General features: G+C 47.3%; 1 protein-coding gene across 1 annotated transcript in view; it reads left to right on the forward strand.

The window, feature by feature from the left end:
* Positions 1–320: 320 nt before the first annotated feature.
* LOC132324145 (trifunctional purine biosynthetic protein adenosine-3-like) overlaps positions 321–25,781 on the forward strand; it is a 29,519-nt gene continuing 4,058 nt past the window's right edge. The window contains exons 1-18 of the mRNA XM_059840180.1: positions 321–452; positions 3,127–3,288; positions 4,809–4,904; positions 5,689–5,863; positions 7,244–7,355; positions 7,808–7,867; positions 9,250–9,375; positions 10,746–10,833; positions 11,567–11,652; positions 12,071–12,239; positions 16,063–16,294; positions 16,406–16,500; positions 17,195–17,307; positions 20,078–20,276; positions 21,096–21,347; positions 22,017–22,166; positions 23,363–23,569; positions 24,323–24,466. Coding sequence (XP_059696163.1) covers positions 3,144–3,288; positions 4,809–4,904; positions 5,689–5,863; positions 7,244–7,355; positions 7,808–7,867; positions 9,250–9,375; positions 10,746–10,833; positions 11,567–11,652; positions 12,071–12,239; positions 16,063–16,294; positions 16,406–16,500; positions 17,195–17,307; positions 20,078–20,276; positions 21,096–21,347; positions 22,017–22,166; positions 23,363–23,569; positions 24,323–24,466 — 2,449 coding nt within the window. The 5' untranslated portion in view covers positions 321–452; positions 3,127–3,143. The remainder of the gene's footprint in view (positions 453–3,126; positions 3,289–4,808; positions 4,905–5,688; positions 5,864–7,243; positions 7,356–7,807; positions 7,868–9,249; positions 9,376–10,745; positions 10,834–11,566; positions 11,653–12,070; positions 12,240–16,062; positions 16,295–16,405; positions 16,501–17,194; positions 17,308–20,077; positions 20,277–21,095; positions 21,348–22,016; positions 22,167–23,362; positions 23,570–24,322; positions 24,467–25,781) is intronic.

The raw sequence follows: 25,781 nt of genomic DNA on the forward strand, positions 1-25,781 counted from the left end.
TTTTTGTCTTCCTCTCTGAGATCCTTCCCCTGGCAGATGATATTAATAAGTTGTTCTTGCCTGGGATCTGGGCGCCGAGCTCAGCTTTGTGACACGTTGCAGCTGGGGTTTTTTCTTCTCCAGGGCTGACTGAATCCTATTTCCATGGTCAGACAGTCGTGTGGGAGGAGCTGTTTGTGACTTTAACCAAGGAAGATGGAGAGAGGAGGGTCCACAGTGCTGAGGGTGTGGGAAGGGCTTGAAGGGTGGGAGGCACTGAGGGGATGCTGCTGGGGATCCTCTGCTGACGGTGGAGGATCAAGGGGGACAGGGCAGGTGCAGGTCTGGCTGCCTCTTCCACCTCTTATTCTGTGCTCTAGGAGATCAGAAATCATTTGGAGCTGAAGCAGGAACTGCAGGAAGATCCTTCTGGAGGACTCCTTTTGTGCAGGCAAACAGCTGGGTCTGACACGGTAAGGGAAAATAATTCCATTGAGATGTCCCTCTCCACAGCCTTCCTCCCAGCACCAGGAGTCCTTGCAGCTCTCTTTTTCTCCAGCACCTCTGTCCCTCTCTCCAGCCTTCCCTCCTGGACCAGCTCACTCACCAAAGTTCCTCTCTTCCAGCATGCTTTTTCTTGGCTTTGTAAAAAACATCCTTAGTGTCCTCACGGGGAGGTGGAATGGGAAAGTGAATTTTTCCCTAAGGGCTGGAGGCACTGCTTGCTTTCACTCTCTTCCCAGTTCAGAACTTTAATTCATTCTGCTTTAGAAACTTCACAGAATTGTGAGATTATTGGCAAGAGGTGGGGTGTGGTGTGGAATTGCTTTTAAAACCACTTTCCTTTTCATTGCTAACTGTTGTACCATTGTGGAGCCTGGCAGAGAGCGTTGGTGCCCTTGTTAGAGACAGAGCAGTTGGTAACTCATCTTCACATTCACAGCCACTTCCAGGGATTATTTCTCAGGCAGTGACAAAAGGAAGGACACAGCCTGACACTCTGGATTGCTACCCAACAAAAAGGCTGAGAAAAGTCTTTTGCAAGGAAATCAGTCCTGGTAGAGCATGAGGCACATGCTCTGTTTGTACACCTAGAGCACAACAGCTGACGTTTAAAAGCAAATAACCCCCAAAACTCTGCAGTTCCCAGGGTTGGGCTCTGAGAATTCCTTACTTTGTGCTTGGGCAATTCAAGAAGGATGAAATAGAGAGAGTTAAACTGGATTTTGTAGTGAGCAAAGGCAGTGTAATCCTGTCTCGGGAGCTCCAAGCACAATTCTTGGTGTATCACAGCTCCGTGAACACCTTGCCTGGAATATTCTCCCTCAGTGTCACCATTTAGCTCCTGTTTGCCTTTGGAAGCTGCACAATGAATTAAACCCAGGGGCTGTCATTCCTTGGGAGAAGGCAGCAGCACTTGCTGCTGTCTGTGGTACCTTTAATTTACGATCCCTCTCCAGGCTAAGGACTGGTTTCTCCATTAGCACCCCTTTAAAGGTCACCTTCTGGGGTGCATTTTTCTCTCTGACATTTGACCACATGCAGCACATAGGGAGAAATTAAGTTTGCAGATGTGACCTATGATAACATTTCTGAAATAAATCCAAACTAATCTGCACGAACTATTGCTGAGGAGCTGCTCGAAATGTCAGTGTGCCAGTGAGATGAACAGTTGTCTTTTACTGAGTGTGCTGCTCTGCTGAAGTGTCCTCCAAGCAATTGTCCGTGGATAAAATCTCTCCTGAAATCTGCCTTTGCCATTTACTGCTGAGCAGGATTGCACTCTTAAAAGCTTCTAGACCAACCACAGCATTCAGACTGAAATATGTTTATTAAATATGAAAGGGAGATGAACAATTACATTTTTATTTTTGTATATCTGTTTATTGTGTAGTTATTCATTATACAGATATTCATTGCTTAGTTCTGTCTTATATATTTTATTATAATTTGTTTATTAGGTACAGATTTCTTTATTTTTATTTAGAAACACATATATAACATATAAGATATCTATATAAACATAAATAAAATATGTATATATACATATATGTATATATTAAATATATATGTATATATAAATATGTATATAAACATATTATGATAAAACATATGTATAAAATATATTAAAATACATTTTTAGAGCATTTGTATGACACTTTTAGTCCTGTCCTGTGCAGTTGTGCAAAGGACTTGATGAGACCTACTCAAGGCATGATTATTTCCTATCTGTGGGAAGAGATGAAATCTTGACTCTGCTGGAAGAGGTGGGAACAGTTCCCAGTGCACTTGCTGTCCATATTTCAAGCAGATGTGACCAATGTGCCCATCCAGGGGCACTGCTGGCACAGCCACTGTGTCCTGCAGCCTACAAGCCCTTTGTGCCCCAAACTGGGTGAATGTCACCCACAGGCTGTGGCAGTGGGATGGAATCCCTGTGCTGTTGGCTGAGGGCAGGGGTGCTGCTGTTGAGTCAGGGATGGAAAGAAAGACTCCAGTCTCCAGGTGGATCAGAAGGCTGTGTTCAATGAAAGTAGAGAGTCTTTTATGATGTGACTCACTAAGGTGTACTGTATTTGTGGGGTGCCCCAATGAAGGCAGGAAGGATGAATCTGACTCCATGTCCTCAGCAGGCTAATTTATTATTTTATGATACTGTATTAACAAATACTGCCCTAAACTATACTAAAGAATACAGAAAGGATCCTTACAGAAGGCTAAAAAGATAATAATGGAAACTGGTGACTCTCTCCAGAGCCCTGACACAGCCTGGCCCTGATTGACCAAAGAGTGAAAACAGCTCCCAGCAGAATGCAATGGAACAATCACCTGGGGGTGAACAATCTCCAAACACATTCCTCATGAGCACAGCACAGGAGAAGCAAATGAGATAATTATTGTTTTCCTTTTTCTCTGAGGCTTCTCAGCTTCCCAGGAGAAAAATCCTGGGCAAAGGGATTGTTCAGAGAACGTGAATCTCACACTGCTGGTGACTGTGAATAGCACACTCTGGAGAACCATAACTATAAACAATGGTTACAGAAATAGAGATAACACTTGTTTGAATTCTTTCCTCTAAGATTCCCAGGCTCAGCCTGGGAGGAATTGTCTCTGTTTTGTGTTTGACTGAAGTGAGGCTCTCCACAGCTGTGTCCTGCAGGGCCATGGCTGAGCGGGTGCTGGTGATCGGCAGCGGGGGCAGGGAGCACGCCCTGGCCTGGAAGCTGGCCCAGTCCCCCCACGTCAAACACGTGTTTGTGGCTCCAGGAAATGCAGGCACGGCTGACAACGGGAAAATCTCCAATTCAGGTAAAAAGGGGGGAGAAAAATCCCCGTCCAAGCAATCAGCACTGCAGCAACTGGGACAAACCAACTGGGCAGGTGTGGTATTTGCTGGGTCCCCAGGACGAAGGAGGAAAATGATCAATCTGACTCCATGTTCATAGAAGGCTGATTTATTATGGTATGATATTACAGAATACTATACTAAACTAGACTAAAGAATAGAGAAAGGATACAGACAGAAGGCTACAAAGAATGACAATGAAAGCTTGTGACTCCTTTCAGTCCGACACAGCCTGACCGTGGTTGGTCAGTAAGTCAAAACAATTCCCATGCTGGATAAACAGTCTCCAACCACATTCCAAGGCAGCAAAACACGGGAAAACAAATGAGATAATATTGTTTTCCTTTTTCTTTGAGGCTTTTCAGCTTCCCAGGAGAAGAATCCTGAGCAAAAAGGATTTTTCAGAAAATATGATGGTGACAGGCAGGTATAGTAAATGCAGGGCAACCCCGACAAGGGGGAGAAAATGGTGCACCTGACTCCATCTTATCAGGAGGCTAATTAATTACTTAAATATTCTGTATTACATTACATCAAAACTGAATCTGCCCAAGCACCCAACTCACTCAGCTGCCCAGAATCTCGTGACTGTCAGCTGCCAGTCCCAACTCACACACCTGGATTCAACTGGTGTGAATCACAACACTCACACCAGAATCCAGTTCCCAATTCCCTTCAGCTAAACAATTTTCCACAGTGCATTTCCCTTTGGCACAACAAATGAGATAAGAATTATATTGATCATTCTTTTCTCTGCTTCTCTCAGGTTCAGAGAATGTGAATCCCACAGGCAGGTGCCAGCTGCTCGTCTTTTACAGGTGCCACAAATGACTGAAGGCACAGATTTCTGCTCTACTTTGTGCTTTGTTTCTGAATTCCAGAGCTGCCTCCTGAAGCACCCTGCTCTGTTTGTTTTTAGCCTTGCTGCTTAAGCTAGTGAGGCTTATATGAGACTGCATTTCTACACCTCATCTCTTCCACTCTTGTGCTTGAATTCAGTGACCAGTTCCAGTGAAACTTGACCCAGGAGCAGAGGGCTCAAAGCTCCTAATTCTGAACAGAAACATCTCAGTGTCTGCCCAGGCTGCTCAGTGAAATTTAACTGCATCATCCAATGCTTTGAGTAAATCTTTACACAGCTGTTGAAATTGAGTTTCTTTCCCAACCTTAAGTTGTATTTTTCAAAGTAGTATTTTTCAAAGTTGTTGTGATAAGCAGCTTTTAAAAATATATCTTGATTGCACATGGCAAGTAAAAGAGATGTAATCAGTTAGCAGATGTGTATCAAAAACAGGAGTGCAAATTGGAGTTGTTCCCAGCTCCTTTTGGACTCTGCTATTATTACATTGATATTCCACTTTGCCCTTAGTGGGCTGCTTCATGATTTTAATCACACTTTTAGGAGGATAGAAAAAAAGACGTTCTCATCTCCTGTCTCTTATTTAGGCTTTACATTCACCAGTTAATAATTTTTCCTTTTCAGCTGTATTAGTGAGCAATCACACTATTGTCACCCAGTTCTGCAAAGATCACAACATTGGGCTTGTGGTAGTTGGCCCAGAAGCTCTTCTGGCAGCTGGTAAGTTAACAAAATAATTAAATAAACCTCATTTGACAGAAAAAAATATAAATTGTATGAATGTAATATAATTATGATATAAATATAAGTATACTATAAATATATTTATAATATAAGAAATAAAATTATAATAAAAATAAGTTATAATGTAATAGTTATAATATAATAAAATAAAGATATAATATAATATAGCTATAATATAGCTATAATATAATAGAATATAGCAGAATATAGCTATAATATAATAGAATATAGCAGAATATAGCTATAATATAATAGAATATAATAGAATAAAGCTATAATAGAATAGAATATAGCTATAATAGAATAGAATATAGCTAGAATAGAATATAATATAATATAGCTATAATATAATATGATATAGCTATAATATAATATGATATAGCTATAATATAATATGATATAGCTATAATATAATATAATATATAATATATCAACACTTGAAATCTGCTTTAAAATGGGGGGGTAACTGTGGGAGTGCTCAGTAAAGTACAGAGCTAGAGAGCCCTGAACCCACAGGCTGAGAAGGGTCAGTGGGTATTCAGAACCTCACTTGGAAGGTGAATTCCTGACCTGAGACAAAGGGAGGTGTAACAAAGGGATGATGGATGGCAATCTCCTTTTGTCACATGTCCCCAAAGAGCACCCTGGGTGCTTGTGCTGTTTCTGTGGCTCCGGGACAAAGAGCCCCTGGGTGCTTGTGCTGTTTCTGTGGCTCCGGGACAAAGAGCACCCTGGGTGCTTGTGCTGTTTCCTGGCTCAGGGATCGTGGATGACCTGAGGGCAGCAGGAGTTCGGTGCTTCGGGCCCCGGGCCAGGGCAGCCCAGCTGGCCTCCAGCAGCAGCTCCAGCAAAGCCTTCCTGCAGCGCCACGGGCTCCCCACGGCGCGCTGGGCAGCCTTCAGCACCCCCCAGGAGGCCTGCAGGTTCATCTCCAGGTACACAGGGCTGCTCTGCCACCACCTGGGAACCCCTCAGCTCCTGCTGGATTAATCAGCTCTCTAATTAGAGACAGCTGATGAAGGTGTGGGTGTGGAGCTGCTGGAGCCAGGCTGGGAGAGCTGAGGGTGCTCACCTGGAGAGGAGCAGCTCCAGGGAGAGCTCAGAGCCCCTGCCAGGGCCTGAAGGGGCTCCAGGAGAGCTGGAGAGGGACTGGGGACAAGGATGGAGGGACAGGAGCCAGGGAATGGCTTCCAGTGCCAGAGGGCAGGGCTGGGTGGGATCTTGGCAATGAGGAATTGTTCCCTGGCAGGGTGGGCAGGGCTGGGATGGAATTCCCAGAGCAGCTGGGGCTGCCCCTGGATCCCTTGGGCAGTGCCCAAGGCCAGGCTGGACACTGGGGCTGGAGCAGCCTGGCACAGTGGGAGGTGTCCCTGCCATGGCAGGGGTGGCACTGCGTGGTCCCTTCCAACCTTTTGGGATTCACAGTTCTGTGAACTGCAGCAGGTTGATTTTTCTTTTCTGAATTCCCAGCTCTTCTTTTCCATCTGCTCCTTCAGGATGCTCAATAAACCATTTATAAGACAAATAATTGTAATAAAGAAAAGTATTTCAACAAGTCTTTCTGTTAGTTAAGGGCTGAGAATCACTTCTACCCAGACAGATGCCAGCAAAACGCTCTCTGAGGATGATTTGGAAGGTTCTGGTCAAATATCATAACTAAAGGAGAACAGTCCCAGTTCTCTGCCTGGTTCTGTTCCAGACTCCTTGTCCTTGCTGGCAAGTGCTCCATGTGGGATAAACTCATAGAATCTCTGGGGTGTTTTTAATTAAAAAAAAAATATTAAAAGGATTTTTATTTTATTAAAAGGGGTCTTTTTTAAAGGTTGGGAATAAAACCAACCTTTTCACTGGTTTTGCCCTGTAAGAACTCCCAGTTTGTGTTGCTGCCACACAGAGACACAGCCAGCACCTTCTCTGTCAGCAAGGGCAGGGCTCCAAAGGGAAAACTGTCCCAGGTGTGCCCAGAGAGATGGGGAGAGGGGAGCCTGGGTGGTATCAGCTGGGCTGAGGTTTAACCTGACAGAAATCACACTGTGGGAAGGAGAGTGAGGTGTTCTTCCAGGAAACAGGAGATTCAGCCCTTCAGAAAAGGTTTTTTTGGCTGTTCACAAGCCAGGGCTGGCTGGGTACAGTTAAAATCCGCTCACTACCAGCGTGATGCTTTGTTCTTTTTTAACTTCTGGATTTAGCTTGTGTTTCAGGGTAAGTGGGGGAATTCTGGAGGCACAGTGGGAATGTGGGGGGCATCCAGGAGCAAAGTGGAGATTTCCCTGGATGCAGCAGGGATGTCTGACCCCCCTCTGCTTCCCCTAAAGCACAGACTTCCCTGCACGGGTGGTGCGGGCGCGGGGGCCAGCGGCCAGGAAGGAAGTGACCATTGCAGCCAGCAAGGAGGAGGCCTGCAGAGCTGTCCAGGAGATTATGCAGGTAGGAAAATCCTTAATTAATCCCTGCCAGTCCAAATCTGGGTGCTCTGTACTCTGGGAGTTTGTAATTCCTGCTACAGGGGGCAGGTATTTGTGGGATGAATTGTTCATTCCACTCGAGAGCTTCCCTGGGTCTCCTCAGACTCCTCCTGTGTGCCCCAGGCAGGGCCAGGAGCTTTTGGGACTGAAATTCTGTTCCAGCCTCGGGTCCCACTTCTCTGTCCCTCCAAATTGTAATTTTTCCTTGTCTCCCAGGCCTGATAGGGAATCTTGCAGTGTTGCCTCCTTATGTCCAAATGAAATTCCATTGGCTTTCCCCACTGGCACTCAAGCAAGCTGGCACTTCTCATATACATTGGGTTTTTGTTAAAAGAAAATGAAGAGAGGATTTAGGCAGTGGATTCAGATTCAGATCTGCTCACTGGGGATTTCTTTTATTTTGTTCTTTTACAGGACAGGATGTTTGGAGAAATGGTTGTTATTGAAGAACTGCTCCAAGGGGAAGAACTTTCTGTAGGTATTGATGGTGTGATGTTGTGCCTTTGCTCTTTGGCATTATTGCTGTGCTTCTGTATAAACACCCACATTTATTGTTTCAATTTTCTTTCTTATTTTTGTTTAATTTGCACTTTGACAAATGAATATCTATTGCATAACATGCAGTCTAAGCCCTGTGTCATGCTGACCAATGCATGTTGTCAGTAGATTTTTCTTCTACATTAACAATGCCATTGCATTTATAGTGGCCATTTTAGGGGGAATTTTTTTTTCCTCTAAAGTGACCCAAAACGTGCTTTTTGGTGATTGGTGTCACATCTGCAACGTTCTGCTAACACTGAGTGCCTCCTTTAGGCTGTTGGCATGCCAGAGGACAGGCATGGTCCATGTGACTCAAAATCTGATTCAACACAAGGGAATTGTAATGACAGCCACCATTTCTCTTGGTAATTTAAACATGAGAGAGAAATAATGAATCCTTCAGGTCAATGGGCTTGTAGCAGAATAAATGGATCCTGTTGGATCTAAATGGATTCTGAGAAATTCTTTACTCAGAGGGTGCTAAGGCCCTGGCCCAGGGTGCCCAGAGCAGCTGGGGCTGCCCCTGGATCCCTGGCAGTGCCCAAGGCCAGGCTGGACACTGGGGCTGGAGCAGCCTGGGACAGTGGGAGGTGTCCCTGCCATGGCAGGGGTGGCCCTGGGTGGGATTGAATATCCTTTGCTGTGGTGTTGTGAGGTCCCCAGGATGAGGTGAGAGATGAGAATTTGACTCCATATTCTCAGAAGGCATATTATATTATATATCATATCATATCATATTTTATTATATTGTATTATATCATATTATATAGTATTTTATTATGTTTTATTATAGCATATTATAGCATATTTTATTATATCTTATTATATAATATTATAACATATTTTATTATATTTTATTATATCATATTTTATTATATTTTATTATATTATATGAAATGCTATACTAAAACTATACTAAAGAAAGAGAAAGGAGACATTAGAAAGCTAGAAAAGAATGAATAATAGAAACCGGTGACTGACCAGAGCCCCGACACAGGGGTTTTAATTAATGACAGGGATTGGTCATTAATTAAAAACAATTCACATGGAACCAATCAAAATGCACTTGTTGGTGAGCAACCTCCAGACCACATTCCAAAGCAAACAGATAATTACTGTTTCCATTTCTTTTCTGAGGCTTCTCAGGAGAAAAATCCTGGGCAAAGAAGATTTTTCATTAAATATCCCGGTGACACTTTGCAGTTTGAGCTTCTGCAATTTGTTCATTCTCCAGCAGAACTGAGCTGAGGCTCAGCAGTGCTGTCCCTGGTGGCCACTGCCACCGCTGTCACCGCTGTGCCTGTCTCTCCCTGCAGTGCTGCTGCTTCACCGACGGTGTCACCGTGGCCTCCATGCCCCCGGCTCAGCCCCACAAGCGGCTGCTGGACGGGGAGCAGGGTCCCAGCACGGCGGGGATGGGAGCCTACTGCCCCGTGCCTCAGGTAGGGCCCCTGCTCTGCCCAGCCCTGCTCTGCCCAGCCCTGGTGCTGCCCAGCCCTGCTCTGCCCAGCCCTGCTGCTGCCCAGCCCTGCTGCTGCCCAGCCCTGCTGCTGCCCAGCCCTGGTGCTGCTGCCCAGCCCTGGTGCTACTGCCCAGCCCTGCTGCTGCCCAGCCCTGCTGCTGCCCAGCCCTGCTGCTGCCCAGCCCTGCTCTGCCCAGCCCTGCTGCTGCCCAGCCCTGCTGTGCCCAGCCCTGCTGTGCCCAGCCCTGCTGCTCTGCCCAGCCCTGCTGCTCTGCCCAGCCCTGCTCTGCCCAGCCCTGGTGCTCTGCCCAGCCCTGCTCTGCCCAGCCCTGCTGCTGCCCAGCCCTGCTCTGCCCAGCCCTGCTGCTGCCCAGCCCTGCTGCTGCCCAGCCCTGCTGCTGCCCAGCCCTGCTGCTGCCCAGCCCTGCTGTGCCCAGCCCTGCTGTGCCCAGCCCTGCTCTGCCCAGCCCTGCTCTGCACAGCCCTGCAGGGCCCTGCTGCTCCCGGAGTGCTCTCACCCCACCAGCCATCCTTTGGGCTCTCATTCTCTGGAGCAGCCTCTCTTTTACCTCCTCTGTTGTTCCCGAGCTTTGTGTTTCTCTGCTCCCGTCAGCCACAGGTCAGGAATCCCTGCAGAATTCCCTGTGTGCCCTGAGCATAGCCTGGGGGTCCTTGCTGGTCCTTACAGCACGGCTCCACCACGTTTGCAGGGGCTGTTTCTCCAAGCACAGAGGCACTCTGGCTGTGTTCAGCCCAGGTTCCAGTCCCAGACCCCCCTCAGAAGCACCCAGACCCCCACTGGAGGCAGGGCACTGAGATTCCCTCCCTCAGGCAGCAGCACCCCAAGGGAAGGAGCAGGGCTTGGGGGAAGCAGCAGCAAAAATTGTAATAAAGAAAAATACTTCAGCAAATCTTTCTGTCAGCTAAGGGCTGAGAATCACTTCTAGCCAGACAGATGCCAGCAAAACGCTCTCTGAGGATGATTTGGAAGGTTCTGGTCAAATATCATAACTAAAGGAGAACAGCCCCATTTCTCTGCCTGTGGGTTCTGTTCCCAGACTCCTTGTCCTTGCTGGCAAGTGCTCCATGTGGGATAAACTCGTGGAACTGTGGGGTTTTTTTGAATCAAACCAACTTTTTCCCTGGTTTTGCTCTGTAAGAACACCCAGTTGGTGTTGCTGCCTGTTCCCTGCTCCAAGGGAAGGAGCAGGGCTTGGGGGGGACAGCAGCAAAACTGTAATAAAGAGAAAGATTAAAGCAAACACCTCAGGCAGCTCCTCAGCCCTGCCCAGTCCCTCCAGCAAGGCCAGCAGATGCCACCACTGCCTCATGCTCTGGTTTGGTTGTCAGGTCCCAGAGGCTCTTCTGGAGCAAATCAGGGGTGCCATCCTCCAGCAGGTTGTGGACAGCCTGAGGCAAGAAGGAGCAGCCTATGTAGGTGAGTGAGCCCCTGAAAGCCAAGGTGAGCCCCCCTCCAGGTCACTTCCATTGTCAGGGGCTGCTCCTGAGTTCCAGATGGTGTTTGTTTAAAACAAATAACCCAGCAGCAGCTCAGTTTTCATGCAGTGTTAAGCCTCACTCAATTTGGTCCACAGCTCTTTGTTTGGGAGAGAACCTTGGCCTTGTTCCCTTAAAACAGCGTGATTTTATTAAATATTTTAAAATAAAACAGATTTATTTGCATTCAGGGCAGAACATATGCTTCAGTCCTGCAGTACTGATCCCTCCTGCATACAACCATGTCCATTTTCTCCAGGTCTTTATCCAGAGGCTCTTTTGGAAAAGGCAGGTGGTGCCCACAGGTGCCACTTAATGCCAAGGGCTGCTGTTGGCACTGAGATCTCACTGAGACCTCTAAAGAGTTGGACTCCCACCCATCTTCAAATTCTGCTTTTGGGGCCATTTTACAATGCCTGAGTAAGAGTGGAGTTGGGTGCACGATGCCTGAGAACCTTTGCTTTGAGGGGTTTAAAATGTTGTGGGGTTTAAAATGCTCCTCAGCTGGCTGCTTGTCACTTTTATGGATATTTGGGAATTATTATCACTTGCAGAACTCCTGCTCCTAAGGCCTTTTGATTTGCAGAATGCTCCAAAATTCTCTGTTTCTTTTAAAGGCATTCTTGAAAGAAAGAAATAAAAGTTTAAGTTCATTTGCTTGGCTTTGTGTCCAGGTGTGCTGCAAACAGGTTTGATGCTGACCAAGGAGGGGGTGAAGATTTTAAACTTTAAATGCCAATTTGGGGATCCCCAGTGTCAGGTGAGTGGAACACTGGAAAATTAAAGATGCTCCATTTTTTACCTCTTCTGTTGTAGTTTATTTCTAGGGAAGGTCTGGATGTGAACATCTTAGACAATGTCTGAGGTAACATTTTGCCTCATCAGCTCCTGTGAATTATTAGTTAAAAAATCTGTTCCTCAGATTTTGTTTTTCTGGATAGAAGAAGAATGGGAGAGACCTAATTTCATGTTCCTTCTACATAAGATCACACCTTATGTTTCTAAATTTATGACTGGTGCCAAAAGATGCTGCAAATTAAATTAAAACCCAGAGTTTCCAACTCTACTGGCTTGGCACATACAGACTGGATTCCATCAATTGAATTCTTCCTAAGGTGAATTTCAACAAGCCAGCAAAATAAAAATTAACTTCCATCACTCTGAAAACTTTTCCACAGGTAATTCTCCCTCTGCTTAAAAATGATTTTTATGAAGTGATTCAAGCAACAATTGATGGCAAACTCTGCAGCTGCATGCCAGCCTGGCTGGAGAACAGAACTGCTGTGTGTGTGGTCATGGCCAGCCCAGGATACCCAGGAGACTCTGACAAAGGCAAGGAGGTAACAGGTAACTCTGGGAGCTTGTTAATGATTTAATTACTTCCTCACAGAGCTCCAGGATCTGGGCAAGGTGGGCACTGGGATATTCCAAATTCATGTAGGTATTCAGTATGAACTTAAATATTAGAGATGGGTATTCAATATTCATATAGATATTAGAACAGATATTCCATATACATATATTTGATCTAGATATTCTAGATACATATATTAGATATTGATGTTCAATATTCATTTGGATATTAGACAGATATTCAATATTTATATGAATATTTAATATATATTCATTATCCATATAGATATTCAACAGAGATATTCAGGATTTACACAGATATTCAGTTTTCATTTAGGTATCAATATCCATTTGGATATTGGATATAGATATTCAGGTTTCATACAGGGATTTAATACTCATTTAGACATTGGATATAGATATTCAGGTTTCATACAGGGATTTAATACTCATTTAGACATTGGATATAGATAGTCAGGATTCACACAGGTATTCAATATTCATCAAGATATCAATATTTATTTGGATAATAGATATAGATATTCATACAGGTATTATATTTAGATATCAATATCCATTTGGATATTGGATATATCTCTGTGACTCTTGAATATCTATGTCCAATATCCAAATGGATATTGCATATCTCTGTGACTCTTGAATATCTATGCAATATCCATTTGGATATTGGATATAGATATTGAGGATTCATACAGGTATTCCATATTCTTTTAGATATCAATACCATTAGGATATTGGATATAGATATTCAGGTTTCATACTGAATTCTGGATGTGGCCCTTGGAGGCAGAGTTCAATATTCATTTAGATATGAATATCCATTTGGATAGTGGCTATAGATATTCAGGTTTCATACAGGTTCTCAATATTCATTTGGATATTGCATAGAAATATTCATTTAGATATCAATACTATTTGGATATTAGATATAGATATTGAAGATTCATACAGGTATTCAATATTCTTTTAGGTATTGGATATAGATATTGAGGATTCATACAGGTATTCAATATCCATTTAGCTATCAATACCATTTGGATATTGGATATAGATATTTATACAGGTATTCAGTATTCATTTAGGTATCAATATCCATTTGGATATTGGCTATAGCTATTCAGGATTCATACAGGTATTCAATATTCATTTAGGTATCAATATCCATTTGGATATTGGCTATAGATATTCAATATTCATTTAGGTATTGGATATAGATATTGAGAATTCATACAGGTATTTAATATTCTTTTAGATATTAATATTCATTTGGATATTGGCTTTAGATATTCAGGATTGATGCAGGTATTAAATATTCATTTAGGTATCAATATCCATGTGGATATTGGCTATAGATATTCAATATTCATTTAGGTATCAATATCCATTTGGATATTGGCTATAGCTATTCAGGATTCATGCAGGTATTCAATATTCATTTAGATATCAATATCCATGTGGATATTGGCTATAACTATTCAGGATTGATGCAGGTAATCAATATCCATCTCCTCTGTCCCAGTGCTCCTGGTTCAGGATCTCCTGGAGATGTTTGCAGTGTTTAAAACCAGAGGGAACTGTTACAGAACCATTTCCTTCCCACTCAGCTCCTGCCCTGCCAGTCCCACCCTCTGCTGGTGTCAGCCCAGCCCAGCACCTCAGCTCCTGGCCAGGGCTCCCCAGTTCTGGCAGCAATTTTTGGCATTTTCTCTCTGGGGAAAGAGAGATTCTCCATTTCTCCATTGCCCAGGGACAAGGTTGTGCTCTGGTGCCTCGTCCCTGGCAGGGTTTCTGACCCCCTGCTTGTTAATCACAAACAAGACAGTCAAACCAATGGAATTCAATCCATTCTTTTATCATTCTTTTATTTGTTATAATTTTCTTATTATTTCTTTTATTCATTGTAATTCTATAATTATAGTTATTATTATTTATTTAATTATTATGTTATTATTCTGTTATTATCTTCCACTTCAGAGTTTCATGGGGTTCATTGGTTTTATTCTCTTTTTCACACCGAATCACATATCTTTGGATGATGCTTCCAGGGTGGGATTGTTGGGGTGTCCTGTGCAGGGCCAGGGGTGGGACTGGGTGATCCCTGTGTGTGCTTCCAGCTCAGGATGTTCTTTGATTCTCTGATTTCAATGGCTTGACAAACCTTTTATTCTGGAGTGTTCCTTAAAGCAGGATGCAAAGGGGTTGGATTTCCATTGCAGCAGGGCCAGGAGGAGGAGGAATTCCTTGAGCCTGTAGCAAGGAGAAAACTCTGCTCGGTTCTCATTTCCCCAGGTGATGGCAGCAGTTCCTCCTGTTCCTTTATCAAAACAGGAATCTAAACAAAATGTGCTTGGTTCTCATTCCCCAGGTGATGGCAGCAGTTCCTCCTCTTCCCTTCTCCTTCCCTCCAAACAGGAATCTAAAAAACTCCAAACCTTGCACAGTTTTGCTCCCCTGTCAGAGCAGCCCCCGTGAGTGTTTGTGGAGCAGTTCCAGGTGTTGCAGGGAACTGTGTGGAGAGGGCAGGATGGAACAGGGAGGGAGAGCAGAGGTAGCATCAGCACTGATGGAAAAGTCAGGGAGAGGGAGAATCCAGGCAGGAAATGGCTGTGGACTGTGATTTCCTGCAGGAAAACCCTGCACAGCTCCCAGAGAGAGCACAGCTTTCCTGGCACAGGGCAGGGATGTGTCCTCTGGGGGCTCCTGGATCCCACACTTCTGCTCCTGTGGGATTTCTTTCTTTACTTTTGGGGTGCCCCAGATGTGGACTTGTAGGAGAGAGCCCAGAGGAGGCTCCAGGATGGGCAGAGGGCTGGAGCAGCTCTGCTGGGAGGAAAGGCTGGCACAGCTGGCATTGCTCACCTGCACAGGAGAAGCTTTGGGCTGAGCTCAGGGTGGCCTTGCAGGGCCTGGAGGAGCCCCAGGAAAGCTGGAGAGAGACAATTCCCAGGGGATGCAGGGACAGCACCCAGGGAATGGCTTCCAGTGCCAGAGGGCAGGGCTGGGTGGGAGATTTGGAATGAGGAATTGTTCCCTGGGATGGAATTCCCAGAGCAGCTGGGGCTGCCCCTGGATCCCTGGAGTGGCCAAGGCCAGGCTGGACACTGGGGCTGGAGCAGCCTGGCACAGTGGGAGGTGTCCCTGCCATGGCAGGGGTGGCACTGGGTGGGATTTAGGGTCCCTCCAAGCCCAAACCAGTCTGGGGTTCCATGATGGAATGGCTCACAAGGGGATTCCTGGGGCCCATGCAGTGGGATGCCTTTCACTGATGATTCTGTTTCTCAGAAAAATGCAAAGGTGAAAATTTCTCATGTTCTCCCTTGAATAAAGGACTACAACCTTTAGTGTTTTGTCCACAGAAGATAATGGATCTGGGGAAAGGTCTGGAAAACACAGCCTGGGAGGAGCAGCTGAGGGAGCTGGGGGGGCTCAGCCTGGAGAAAAGGAGGCTCAGGGGGGACCTCACTGCTCTGCACAAGTCCCTGCCAGGAGGGGCAGGGAAAGGAGGAGAGAAAATGGCCTCAGATGGCACCAGGGCAGGCTCAGCTTGGAGACTGGGAAAGAAAATGTCCCTGGCAGAGTGGCCAGGCCTTGGGCTGAGCTGCCCAGGGAGGTTTGGAGTCCCTGGAATTGTCCCAGAGCAGTCTGGATGTGGCCTTGGGGACAGGGTTTGGGGTGCTGCTGGTGGGGCTGAGGTGCAATTGGATGAGCCTGAAGGGCTCTTCCCACCTTAATTCTGAGATTGTCCATGGAGAATGCAATTCAGAGCCCTCAGAGAATCCCCACATTTCCTTTGCAGGGCTTCTGCGAGCCGAGGAGCTGGGGCTGCAGGTGTTCCACGGGGGCACCGCGCTGAAGGATGGCAGGGTGGTGACCAGTGGTGGCAGAGTCCTGTCCATCACTGCTGTCAGGCAGGACCTGATGGAAGCCCTGGCAGAAGCCAACAGGGGGGTGGCCACCATCCACTTCCAGGGGGCCACCTTCAGGAGGGACATCGGGCACCGGGGGCTGCGGCTGCTGCGCCAGCCCCTGTACGTGAGCACAGCCCAGATGTTCCCCCCTGCCTCTCACATCTGGGCCACCTCTGCTGGGCCTGCAGAAAGGGTCACTGCTGCTGCCAGCTCGTCCTTCCCTCCCCACAGGGCCCTGATGTACAAGGACAGACAGGGGGGAGCTGGAGCCAGGGAGGTTTTGAGCTGTCTGCCACAAACATCAGCTGTGAGAGGCACCAGGGCAGGTAGGACTGGGAAGAATCTGGGAATTCCCTCAGTATTTGGTTTTACTATCCCTGGGGGTTGGGCAATGCACTCGTGGCATTGAAACTGAGCTTGGGAAATTGGGCTGGGATCAGCAGAAAGAAAGAAAATCAGTTTCTTTCTTGTCACTCCTCTTATGATGAATGAACAAATGCCTGCCTTGCCCTGGAGGGGATTGTGCTTCTTAGAGGTACAGAATGGGGAGGAATATAATGGAAATAAATAAATGAAATAATAGTAATAAAAACACTGCAGCAAAGGAGGCTCAGGGGGCCCTTGTGGCTCTGCACAAGTCCCTGCCAGGAGGGGACAGCCGGGGGGGTCGGGCTCTGCTCCCAGGGCACAGGGACAGGAGCAGAGGGAACGGCCTCAGGCTGGGCTAGGGCAGGCTCAGCTTGGCCAGCAGCAGGAATTTGCCCATGGAAAGGGTGCTCAGGCCTTGGCAGGGGCTGCCCAGGGAGCTCTGCAGTGCCCATCCCTGCAGGTGTCCCCTGGAGGTGGCACTGAGTGCTCTGGGCTGGGCATAGGGTGGCCATGGGGCACAGCTGGCACTCCATGGGCTGGGAGGGCTTTGCCAGCCCCAGGGATTCTGGGATAATTTGCAGTTCTTTTCTTGGTGAGAGTTTTGGGTGTTTTATTGCCCACAAATGCAGTGCATGCTGTGTTTGTCCTCAGCGGGAGCTCGCTCAGAAGGAGGAGGCTTTGCTGCTTTCTTTGACCTGAAGGCATCTGGCTATGATGATCCCATCCTGGTGTCCCAGACCAAGGGCCTTGGACCCAAACTGCAGGTAAGCAGTAATTACCTGGCAGCTCCACTGATGGCACCTGCTGTTGATTTTTATGATTTTTTAAATTATTATTTATTTCTAAAATCATCTTTATCTCTGGAAATAGAGGTCTTCTCTCTTTGGGAGTGTAGGGTCATATCATTTTTCTCTCTTTCTCTGTTTAAACTTCCTATAGATTACAACTGCTTTCCTCTCTGTTTACTTTGGTGTGGAGGCTTTTGTTTGATATCAATTTGAACACTTTCATCTCTCTATACTTTCATGTAGAGCAAAAGAGTTTTTCTCTGTAGTTTTGCAAGAGGATTTCAGCCTTAAGATTAAGGCATTTCCTCATCCCCCCTGTTTGGGATTTGACTTTTTCTTTGCTGACTTTGATGTCTTTATGTTGTTTCTTTACATGTTTGTATCTTGTATCTTGGACTTAGATATTTATTAGTTTTTATTTTTGTTACAGTCTTACAAGTTGTGAGTTTTACAGTACTTTGCTAACAAGGTAAAAAATGCAGTTGTATCTCTCTTTCTATAAGGTTTTTTTAAGGATAAACTGTCTAATTAAGAAATTACACTTAAATTGTTTTTACTTTTAACTTAGTAACTAACTACTCATGACTCCTGTGGACTTCTTTGTCTAATTACACAATGATACTTAAACCTGTGAAGAAAAAGGTAAAGAAGAAGGAGTAGCTTCTGCTTTAAAACTTTTATCTTGTTTTATATCTATTACTAGATTCTAAAACTTTTTGTATATATTACTATATTCTAAAACTTTAAGTTTTTTACCACATGATATTACACAATTCTATTTAAACTACACACCCATCATTTCAGTTTTATCATTTAATTTTGGAAGCCTTCTCCACAGTTTGAGGTTAAATGCAGTGTTCCCTTGAGGGTCAGTGTTTGTTAGCACAGAAAGTCTGAAATTCTCAGTAACCAGGGCTCCAGCCACCTGCCAGGGCTCTTGCAGTGCCACAGCCAGTGCCACCAGCTGCACCCCCCTGAGCTCCACAAACTCTCCTGAGTCCTCCACAGTGGGCACCTGCACTTTGGAAATTGTTATTTGTGCAAGGCCTGGGCATATTTAATTGAGGATGAGGATATTTTGTGGTGAAATGATAACAACCCCAAATTTAGCTGAAAACTTGAGGCACTGAACCCCAGAATTTCTGCTATAAACTGGAGGCTCCACTGGCTTTGAGGAGAGTCTGTGTGGAGGAGCACAGGGAGTTGTTGGGGTGAGAACTGGCAGGCTCAGCCTAATAAATTGTGTGTGGAGAGGGAGAACAGGTCAGGGCACTGGGGAAAGGAAGGATGGAAGAAAGAAGCTGAGAAATTAAGAATTTTAATTAGCCAAGAACAGGCAGGACAAGCTGAGTTAGGAAAGTATTTATGTAGAGAATTGGGGTAAATTGAACCAGGGATATATTTATGAATTGAATCAGGATGAGCTGACCTGGGGATTTATTTATCTATTAAATCAGGAGGTTTTCAGCCATCAGAAGAGTGGAGAGCTGAAGCTCCTTTCACTGTCAAGCACAGCAATGTCCCTTGTTTCAAATGGTTTCTGCCTTTAATGCCAGCACAACAAACAGCAGAAGACTGAGCAGAATCACCCCCCAGTCTTTGGCAGTCTCACACCCTCAGACACCTCTGAGCATGAAAAAGTGATTGGTGCAGGCTCTTGTGGGCCTTTGTTCCAATGCCTGGCACAGGGACATCCCCAGCTGTGTTCCCAAGGTTCCTCCTTGGCCAAGGACAGGTTGGATTGCTCCTGGAGCAGTGGCAGGGAGGTGCTGCCATGCAGCAGAGGCCATGGGTGCCTGTTTCCATGGCACTGCCCAATCCAGCAGCCAGGGAAATCAATCAGGAATCCAAGCCCAGGCTCTGTTTGGGTGCTGCTCCCTTCCCACTGGGAATCCAGTCATGTTTATCCACATTGTCCCCTCACCCATCCCTCTGTCCTGGCCTTTTCTGCACAGGTGGAACTGTGTCAGTGAAAAGAACCTCCTTGAAAGTTTATCCACTGATGATCTTAAAGGCCTTTTGCACCCTAAATAATTCTCTGAATTCAGAATTCTGTGATCCCTGTGTAACCTCTGTCCATGGCAGCCCTGTGAGCTGATCAGGAGGCTCCAGGGTACCCCTGAGAGCTGGAAATGTCAGAACTTCATGGGAGCCACAACACCTGAGCCAGGTTTCATCACTTGTGAAATGCAGAGACCTCTAGGGCTTCTTCTAAAAGCAAACAGCAGCTTCCCTGAGGGGCCTGTCTGTGCTTTACTAAAGACCTGCCAGGGCCTGAAGGGGCTCCAGGAGAGCTGCAGAGGGACTGGGGACAAGGATGGAGGGACAGGAGCCAGGGAATGGCAGTGGAAGGTGTCCCTGCCATGGCAGGGGTGGCACTGGATGGGCTGTGAGGTCCCTCCCAACCCAAATCATTCCATGATTTTATGATAATCATGAAATTTCTATGATAATATTCCAGAAAGCAAACAAAAAAAAAATCTCAAAATGACAATTTCTAGGAAGCTAAAATAGAATTTCTCTGGCTGAAATCCAAACTAACATTAAAAAAAGCAAAATAGATTTTTTCTTTTTCTGTCTGCAAGAAAATGAGCTGTTTCCTCTTGATTTCAACCAGGTAATGCACCAGGCTCTGTCTTCCATGTATGTCCTGTAGTGCTTCCTTTCAGAGAAAAGAAGGTTTCTGCTGATTTCCCTGATGAATAATTGAGTTTTGCCTGTTTCTCCTTCCCACCACGTTTTGCAGGTGGCCCAGGTCTGTAAAAGACACGACACCATCGGGCAGGACCTGGTGGCCCTGTGTGTCAATGACCTCCTGGCCCAGGGGGCTGAGCCCCTCTTCTTCCTCAGCCACTTGGCCTGTGGCAAGCTCGATGCTGAAGTGATGGAAACCATCAAAGAAGGAATAGCTGAGGCTTGCAGGAGTGCAGGCTGTGCTTTCCTGGGTATGGACCCTCCTCTCCTCTGAGATGTGAAGGGGCTGAGGTTGAATTTATCACCAGAGAAATGGACTTGGGAGGTGGAGGCAGAATGTGACCGTGGAATTGCTGGTTTCTGTTTGGTGGAAAAAGCAGTTGGGAATTTGTGCTTCAGTTCTTCCTGGTCTGTAAAATGGGTCAGCACAGAAAGATGGGGTTTAGGATTTGTGCACTTGGATCCTTGTTCTTCCTTCTCTGTCTCTGAGCCAAGGGGATCAGAACTGGAAGCCTCACACTGCTCAATGTTAATGTTTCCAAGCCCTCTCCCATAACCAGGGAGGTGCCACATGAGTACCAGAATTAATTATGACAAAATCACTTCTTCTTTCATGCAGCTTTGTTTTGTTGGAGTCTTGAGGTAAAGTAACAAACCAAGAAGGATTTAAAAAATGCATCTGAATCTTCTTAGGCTGTGTATCCCTGGATGTGCTGCTGACTTTAGGAGATGCCATAAATTTAAAATGGTGTTACAGTAATGGCTTTGAGCTGAGGGAGGGCAGGGCTGGATGGGATATTGGGAATGAGGAATTGTTCCCTGGCAGGGTGGGCAGGGCTGGGATGGAATTCCCAGAGCAGCTGGGGCTGCCCCTGGATCCCTGGCAGTGCCCAAGGCCAGGCTGGACACTGGGGCTGGAGCAGCCTGGCACAGTGGGAGGTGTCCCTGCCATGGCAGGGCTGGCACTGGGTGGGTTTCAGATCCCTCCCAGCCCAAACCATTCTGGGATTCTGTGAGCCTAAAACGACCACAAGCCGGCGGCGCTGACCGCTCTCTCTCTCCCCTTGCAGGTGAGGAGGTGACCGAAGTGGCAGCTCCGTGTGCCCCGGGGCACTGTGACCTGGCGGGGTTCGCGGTGGGCGCGGTGGAGCGGGGCCAGCGGCTGCCGGGGCTGCAGCGAGCCCAGGAGGGGGACGCGCTGCTGGGGCTGGGCTCCCCCGGCATCCACGGCCGCGGCTTCGGCCTCGTGCGGAGGATCCTGCTGACATCCTCGCTGCGCTGCTCCTCGCCAGCCCCGGGCAGCTGCGGGGACACCACGCTGGGTGCGCTCCCCTTCTTCCCCAGGCGTTTGCGGGGCCGGGGCCGCTCCCGTCGGGCTGGGTTGGTGGGTCCGTGGGGTGGGGATGGTGCCCACTGCTCTGCTGCCTCCTTCCCAAGGCCTTCTGCAAGGACCGCGAGAGAACCTGTCCGGGAAGCATTCCCAAAACCACGCCACGGCCTTTGAAACAAATCCTTTGAATTCAGCCTGGAGAATGGAAGGCTCTGAGAGAGCTCAGAGCCCCTGGCAGGGCCTGAAGGGGCTCCAGGAGAGCTGCAGAGGGACTGGGGACCCAAGGATGGAGGGACAGGAGCCAGGGAATGGCTCCCAGTGCCAGAGGGCAGGACTGGGTGGGATCTTGGGAATTGTTCCCTGGCAGGGTGGGCAGGGCTGGGATGGAATTCCCAGAGCAGCTGGGGCTGCCCCTGGATCCCTGGCAGTGCCCAGGGCCAGGTGGGACACTGGGGCTGGAGCAGCCTGGCACAGTGGGAGGTGTCCCTGCCATGGCAGGGGTGGCACTGGATGAGCTTCGAGGTCCCTCCAACCCAACCCATTCTGTGACTTTTGATTCTAAACCTTTAAGGTCCCTCCCAACCCAAACCAGTCTGTGATTTTTGATTCTAAACCTCTCCTGAGATTTTAAACGGGACTGAGCTGAGGCTGTTGTTTGCAGGAGATGTTTTGCTGACCCCAGGGAAGATGTTCAGCCCAGCTCTGCTGCCCATCCTTCGCTCAGGGCATGTGAAGGGCTTTGCCCCCACGGCCGAGGGGCTCCTGGGGGGCATCTCCAGGCTCCTGCCCGAGCACGTCAGCGCCGTCCTGGGTGAGTGCTGAGGGGTTCCTGTGGCACAGAGCTCAGGTCCAGCACAGCCTTGACCTTCCAGCTTCAGCTGTGGAATCCTCAGAAATGTCCCTGCAGAGGGGAACGGCCCCAAGTGGCTGCTTCCCAAGGGGCTGCCAAAACCATTCCCGTTCCAAGTCATGAGCCCCACTGCTCCTTGGAGAAGGGAAATTCCAGAGGAGATTAAGGGCAGCACATCTCCAGGACAAAAGGTGTGGGAAAAGATTGTGTGTTCTTCAGGACACCTCTCCAAACAAAACATTTTGACCAAATCCTGGGGTTTGGTAGGGCAATAAATTTGCATGATTTGCTCCACACACATTTAATGGACTTTTTGGTAGCTCCCACACATCTGTTGCTATGGAACACAAAAGAACACAAGCACACACTGCTGTTCTCAAGGTGAAGAGCAAAAGGGCAGTTTATTTTCTGACTCTAACATTTACAGTTTTCCAAAAGTGACAGTGGATTGGAGGGTGACAGTGCCACCTCTCCAATGACACTGGACAAACTAACAGTCTATCAAATTTCTCCTCCTCCATAAAAGAATGAAAACAATGAGTTATTTACAGAAAGTGTGTGAGAAAGTTCTCTACAATAATGTCAACATCAGAAAGCTTAGAAAATCTTAAAAAATCAGAGTGACACCCATCATCTGACACCTGTGAGTAAGGCAGAACTTTTTCTGATGGAGCCAAAATTGGGCAAAAAGAATTCAGGAGTTTGAAATACTAAAGAAAACTGTGAGTCTAAAAAATACAGTGGGGATGGGGAGGGGGAAAGAAAGGTGTCTGTGTGTTGGGTTGTGTTTCTCTAGAATGAAATTGGAAAGAAAGAAATTTCCAAGGCCAGGTTGGACGCTGGGGCTGGGAGCAGCCTGGGACAGTGGAAGGTGTCCCTAGCATGGCAGAGGTGGATTGAGATGGGTTTTAAGGTCCCCTCAGGTGTCCCCTGGAGGTGGCACTGAGTCCTCTGGGCTGGGCACAAGGTGGCCACGGGGCACAGCTGGCACTCCCTGGGCTGGGAGGGCTTTGCCAGCCCCGGGGATTTGGGGGTTCTGTGGCAGCAGGAATTGCTCTCTACCAGCTCTTGTGACACATCCCTGTCATTGCAGACACTAAATAATAAATAATAACAAACACTTGTGCTGCCCACACAGCAATTTCAATCTTCCCCAGATGCTCTCAGCTGGAAGATCCCTGAAATCTTTGGCTGGCTCTACAAGGAGGGGAACCTCTCTGCAGAGGAGATGGCTCAGAGCCTTCCCTGTGGCATTGGGGCTGTCTTGGTCGTGCAGAAGGAGCTGGCCCAGCACGTTCTCCAGGACATCCAGAGGCAGCAGGAGGCCTGGCTGATTGGGAAGGTGGTTGCTCCTTGTCACACAGGTGAGCAGGTGTCCTCATGGGACTGAAGAGACTCCCCATTGCAAAGTCTGTGTAGTCCACACCACTTTCCTGTAGTTTCACTAGGCTGGAGGCTGCTGGACACCTCCACATCTACATTTCAGTATTAAATAAATGAGGAATGAGTTCTTGTTTCAGAGTGGCAGCCCCTGGATAACCTCTTCCCCTCCCTGAGGCTTCAGGGAATCCCTGTGCTGATTGTTCCAAAAATCAGGGGATATTTTACCACACTCATGGTGATCAACTCCCCTCCTGTCCAGCCCTTCCCAGCTCACACAGACCTGTGCAAAGGCTGAGGACAAGCCCCAGCTTTGTACAGCCACGTGTGGTGATGGTCAGGCTGAATTCTGGTGTGGCACTGATTGACATCCAGCAGGACATGAACCAAAATCCCTCTGGAAACCCAACAGTCTGGGCAGCCAAAATGTCACCTCAGGTCTTTCAGCATCGTTTTTAGTGTCCTGTTGCCACATGGGAAGTATAAAAGATGGGACTAATCCTTGAAAAGGCCATGCCTGGGCCTTTGTGAACAACTCTGTGAGCAGGCAACACCAGAGACCAGCACAGCTCCTGGGACCTGGGCTGTTCAAGCACTGAATCCCTCTGGAGCTCTATCTGTGCCAGCCTAAATTCACTGCTGATGCAATTTCTCGTCATTGAATCATTATTAATAAACTACACAAAGTCCTTTTAGAAGGAAAGGTAAAATGTAACACTTTTCTCATGTGTTTGCAGCAGGTTCTCACATTGAAGTGGAGAACCTTGCAGAGGCCCTGCAGCTGAGCAGCCCCCAGCAGCTGCTGGATGCCAGCACTGCCGAGATCCAGCCCCAGCCCAGGAAGAGAAAGGTGAAGGTGGCTGTTCTTGTCTCTGGAGCAGGTGAGCTGGCACTTGTCCTGGCACAGAGGATGTCCTCACACAGGAGAGGCTAGTTCAGGTGTGTCCACCTGGCCTTTCTTCCAGTGGAATCTCCAGACCCCTCAAAGCCCAGGGTTTCACTTTAAGTCAAAGAGTTGTGCTGCACTGCTTAAAAACTGAGCATTATCAGTGCCCCCACCCTCAGTGCTGTTTGTGGATGAGCAGATCTTTGTTTGAGCAGCAGCTGAGAACCCTCCCAGGGCTGTGGTGTAGCAGAGTGGGGTTTACATGGTGGATGCTGCTACCTATAATTCCCAATAAGCATCTCCTGTGGAAAAGCTGCTTGGGGAGGCAGTCAGCAAAGCAGTCAAGTCCACTGTGAAAACCACGTTCCCTCTCCTGTGAAAATGTAAAAAGTTTAGTGAAGGACAAGAGGAGACAAGGAGCACAGAGCAAAGGTTATTGCTCAGCCAAGAGCACCCTGTTATCCTTGGGGACACCCCTTAAATACCTTTTAACTACATCAGCCCTTTGCATATTCATAGCCCCTCATGCACAGTAAACTTTTCCCCAAACTACTTTACACGTTCCAAGAACTCTTTAGCATATCTTCTTCTTGGGTCCACTTTTTTAGAGCATGTGTATTCCTTGGGTGTGCTTTTAGTCCTTTTTTATCATCACCTCCAGTTTTTGGGCCCTGGCCCACCCTGCCTTCAGAGGGTGAGTGCTGGTAGCTGGCAGATCTGTACAGGTGAGCTCATCCTGTGTGCATTGGGTGTCATCCCACCCAAGCAGGCATTTTAACACAAGCACACTGATATCAGCTATTGCACTGAGCTTAATTAACAACAGAATAAAAACCATATCTTTATAACAAAGTTACTCTAACACCACACATATAAAGTCCATTTTAATATTTGCAAAAAGCCAATATTATAATATGTATCCATAACACCCACACACCACACTCAGCACGGCTAGCTCAGCCAAGAGAGGCAGAAGGGAATTTGTAGGGTCAGTTCCAGTGAGGTTTATTTCAGCAGGCTGAAGGGAAACCAGGGGCAAAAGACAAAGCCATGTGGTGAGCACAAGGTTAAATGTGGGGTCAGAGGCCAATGGTCTGAGGGCACAGGGGTGGCACAAGGGGCAGGGCAAAGGGCACTGCCCTGTAGGGAAGATGGGGCAGCCACCAGGGATACCACAACCAATGAGGGAACAAGGAAAGGAGAATTTGGGACATATGGGGAAGGGAACAGGAGTGGTTCATTGTTAAGCAAGAGTCCATGGGGAAGTCCTCTCTGTCCACCCAGGTGGGGGAAACTCTGTGGTAAATTCT

Source organism: Haemorhous mexicanus, chromosome 2 (genome assembly GCF_027477595.1).
Source record: "Haemorhous mexicanus isolate bHaeMex1 chromosome 2, bHaeMex1.pri, whole genome shotgun sequence".
NCBI lineage: Eukaryota > Metazoa > Chordata > Aves > Passeriformes > Fringillidae > Haemorhous > Haemorhous mexicanus.